The 3,133-nt window shown below is 34.1% G+C and overlaps 1 protein-coding gene across 2 annotated transcripts in view; it reads right to left on the minus strand.

Annotated features, from left to right (window-relative positions):
* Positions 1 to 3,133, minus strand: part of LOC116840293 (probable cytochrome P450 6a14) — a 9,368-nt gene that overhangs the window by 1,686 nt on the left and 4,549 nt on the right. For both annotated transcript variants that reach the window (XM_032806839.1, XM_032806838.1), the window contains 3 exons: positions 2,204 to 2,559; positions 1,731 to 1,961; positions 1,361 to 1,612 (listed from right to left, as the gene is read on the minus strand). In XM_032806839.1, the coding sequence (XP_032662730.1) occupies positions 1,361 to 1,612; positions 1,731 to 1,961; positions 2,204 to 2,559 (839 nt within the window). The remainder of the gene's footprint in view (positions 1 to 1,360; positions 1,613 to 1,730; positions 1,962 to 2,203; positions 2,560 to 3,133) is intronic.

Below are 3,133 nucleotides of genomic sequence, written 5' to 3' on the forward strand. Positions count from 1 at the left end.
ATATATATATATATATATATATATATATATAATTTGATGAACGAATGGAGGATAAGTCTATTAGCTTGCTAGCCATGATATGCTAGAATGGAGATGCGGTCTCGAAGAAATCGAAGCCGGAAAAAGAAGACGAAGGCTTGTGCAGCCGCTTCCAGCATGGTAAGTTTATTATTCGTGTTAGCTACGTCGGGAATATAAAATATTAAAATCGCTTAGTGATCTCGCATAATGATGTTAAAGATACTTTAGGATGCCGAACGTGCTTTCACTCCATTCACGTGATTGTTACATAAGCGAGACTTTCCACAATGTCGTCGCTGTGAAAACAAATATAAGATGTATGTTTACAAGATTTATCGGTGGTATCCTTATTATTGTCGTCAGGAGGAAATAACACCAACCGAGAGCTGTGTATATGTGCGTTCTAAGCTCCAGCTAGCATACACGAATATAGTTTTCAATTTAGATTATTTCCTTCACTACGGTTTCTGTGAGAGCGCGCTCCATTTTGGTATCAATGAAGACAGTCTGTGATGGCGGAAAGGGGGATAATAAAGGTTATGGAACATTATATGTGTTCTATATCTAAATTTTTATATCTAAAACTATTACACATTTTATAAAGATAATTTAATTTTATGTTGCTAATCGTGATTTTAATTTTGAAATTTTATTTTTCTGAACTTTTATAAATTAAAATTATAAATTAAAGTAATTAATTTGATATTGTGCCTAAGAATTATTTGTATTATAGAAAAAGTTAATAACAGAATCTAATAATTTTTACACGCAATATGATTATAAACTATTTTTTCTTATTCTATATAAAAGAGGAAGGGGTTTATTTTCACGTAATATTGGTTCAAACTTTCTGACGAAGTATAACAAGAATGACTGAAAGAGAAATAAAAGTATTTGAATCTCGCGTGATATAATTGTTGAATGGTCTCTATGTTTAAGCCTAGAATCCTAAACACGGACAAAAATTATCTAATCCAATTTTCTAAACGTTATTTTTCTTAGAAACATATGTTTCGCTTTTTCATTATAACTTTTCTCAGCTTCGTTAAATCGCAATAACATCAATAGATTCATATTTTACATTTTTAGATAAATTAAAAAAAAAACGATTAAGTTTTGATCATTTTTATGAAAGTTATGAACAAATAAAAATGCGCTGCGGAAAATTTACCCATATTTAGGGTCTTACGTAATTTTTTGATGTCTAAGGTTATAAGGTTAATTCTGATATAACAAATTCTAAAACTTGTATAATTTTGCAAACTGAAGAAATCAATGTTGATTTCACTTCTCCCAAAAAATATGGAAGTACATTACAAACAGATAGAGCTATGCTTACCAATGCAGACTCGCGGACCTTCCCCAAACGGCAGGTAAGCGTAAGGATGTCTCGCCGCCACTTGGTCCGCATTAAAACGTTCAGGATCAAATTTGTCCGGATTCGGATAGATTGATGGATCTCGCTGCACTCCAAGTACTGGTATAGTGACCAAAGTCCCTTCCGGCACGAGAATGTTTGTCGTTGGGAGGACTATTTTCTTTGTGCAGATACGATTCAAGACGGGCACAGGTGGGTACTTCCGCAGGGACTCTGCACGTGTAAAGAGATAGGAAGATACATCTTACAAAATGCAACCGTGCGACGTTTGCAGCTTCCTTGCGAAGAAAAAAATGCTTGGCGATATGCTTGGCGAGAATGTCGGGTTTACCTTCGACTACTTTGTGAAGATACGTCATTTCGTTCACCGCATCGTAGGTCAGTCCACCGTGCTTTTTCAATGTCTCGTCGATTTCCTGGCGAACCTTATGCTGTATATCCTGGTTCAGAGCTAATTCATACAGGCAGAACGTTGCCGTGGTCGATGATGTCTCGAAGCCCGCTAAGAAGAAGACGAAGGCTTGCGCGGCCGCCTCCAGCATGGTAAGTTTATTCGTGTTAGCTGCATTGGAAATATAAAGCATTAAAATCGCTTAGTGATCTCGCATAATGATGTTAAAGATATTTTAGAATGCCAAAAATGCTTTTACGTTGATTTACGTGATTGTTACGTAAGTTTATGATTGTTACGAGACTTTCCACAATGTCGTCGCTCGATTCACATGATTGTTACGCAAGTTTACGTTTGTTACGAGACTTTCCACAATGTCTATGAAAATGAATGCAATTAAGATGTGTATTTACAAGATTTATCGGCGGTTTTTTTATCCTTATTATCCTTATTATCGTCATCGGGCTCGACGTAACCCTTGTCCATGAGTTGCATGAGTAAGTTCATGAAATCGTGTCTTACTACGTTGTGAGCTTTCCGGTACTCTACATTGTCCTGAAATAGCTTCGTGAAGAACTTGCTGACACCGCGGTCCGTGTTGGGGATGGAGAAGAAATCCATAACTTGCGGCGCAAACATCAACAGAGCATTCCAAATGGCGCTCATTTCAAACACTTTCTTTCCCCAGCGTCGAAATTCGTTGTTCGGCTCAACTAAGCAGTTGGATTTTATTCCAAACGCCGTTGACATTATTATATCCGTCGAATATCTATCATTAAGCGATAAATTATTCCAATAGGTTGTAGTGGATCCGTAATAAATTGCGAAGATATGTAAATGAATTGCAAAATAGATGTTTTTTGTAAATAGTCATGATTACGAGCCGCGCTTGTGACATTTATCTCGTATACCTGGAGCAAAAATTATATTTTGCAATTTTGCCAGCAACGCTGTTGCAACATTAACTATTATATAACATAATTTTCTATATTATAATATTAACTCCCGATGAAAAATTTTTCATTTGTATGAAAATTTTGTATGAAATTTGTCCATACATAATTATGTATAATTATATATAATCATATAAAATTATATATAATTATACACAATTATGTATAACAATATGTATAATTACATATAAATTTATGCGTAATTATGTAAAATTATATATGAATTTATATATATAATTATACATAATTATATATAATTATATATAATTTTATATAATTATATATGAAAAATTTTTCATTGAGCTATTATTACAATTACAGAACTATTTCCATATATATGGAACACAGTTATATACAGGATGTCCGGTAACTGATCGAGCAACCGCCGTT

The sequence above is a fragment of the Odontomachus brunneus genome, unplaced genomic scaffold (assembly GCF_010583005.1).
Source record: "Odontomachus brunneus isolate Ranch 3 - 2012 unplaced genomic scaffold, Obru_v1 Obru_scaffold_009, whole genome shotgun sequence".
Taxonomy (NCBI): domain Eukaryota; kingdom Metazoa; phylum Arthropoda; class Insecta; order Hymenoptera; family Formicidae; genus Odontomachus; species Odontomachus brunneus.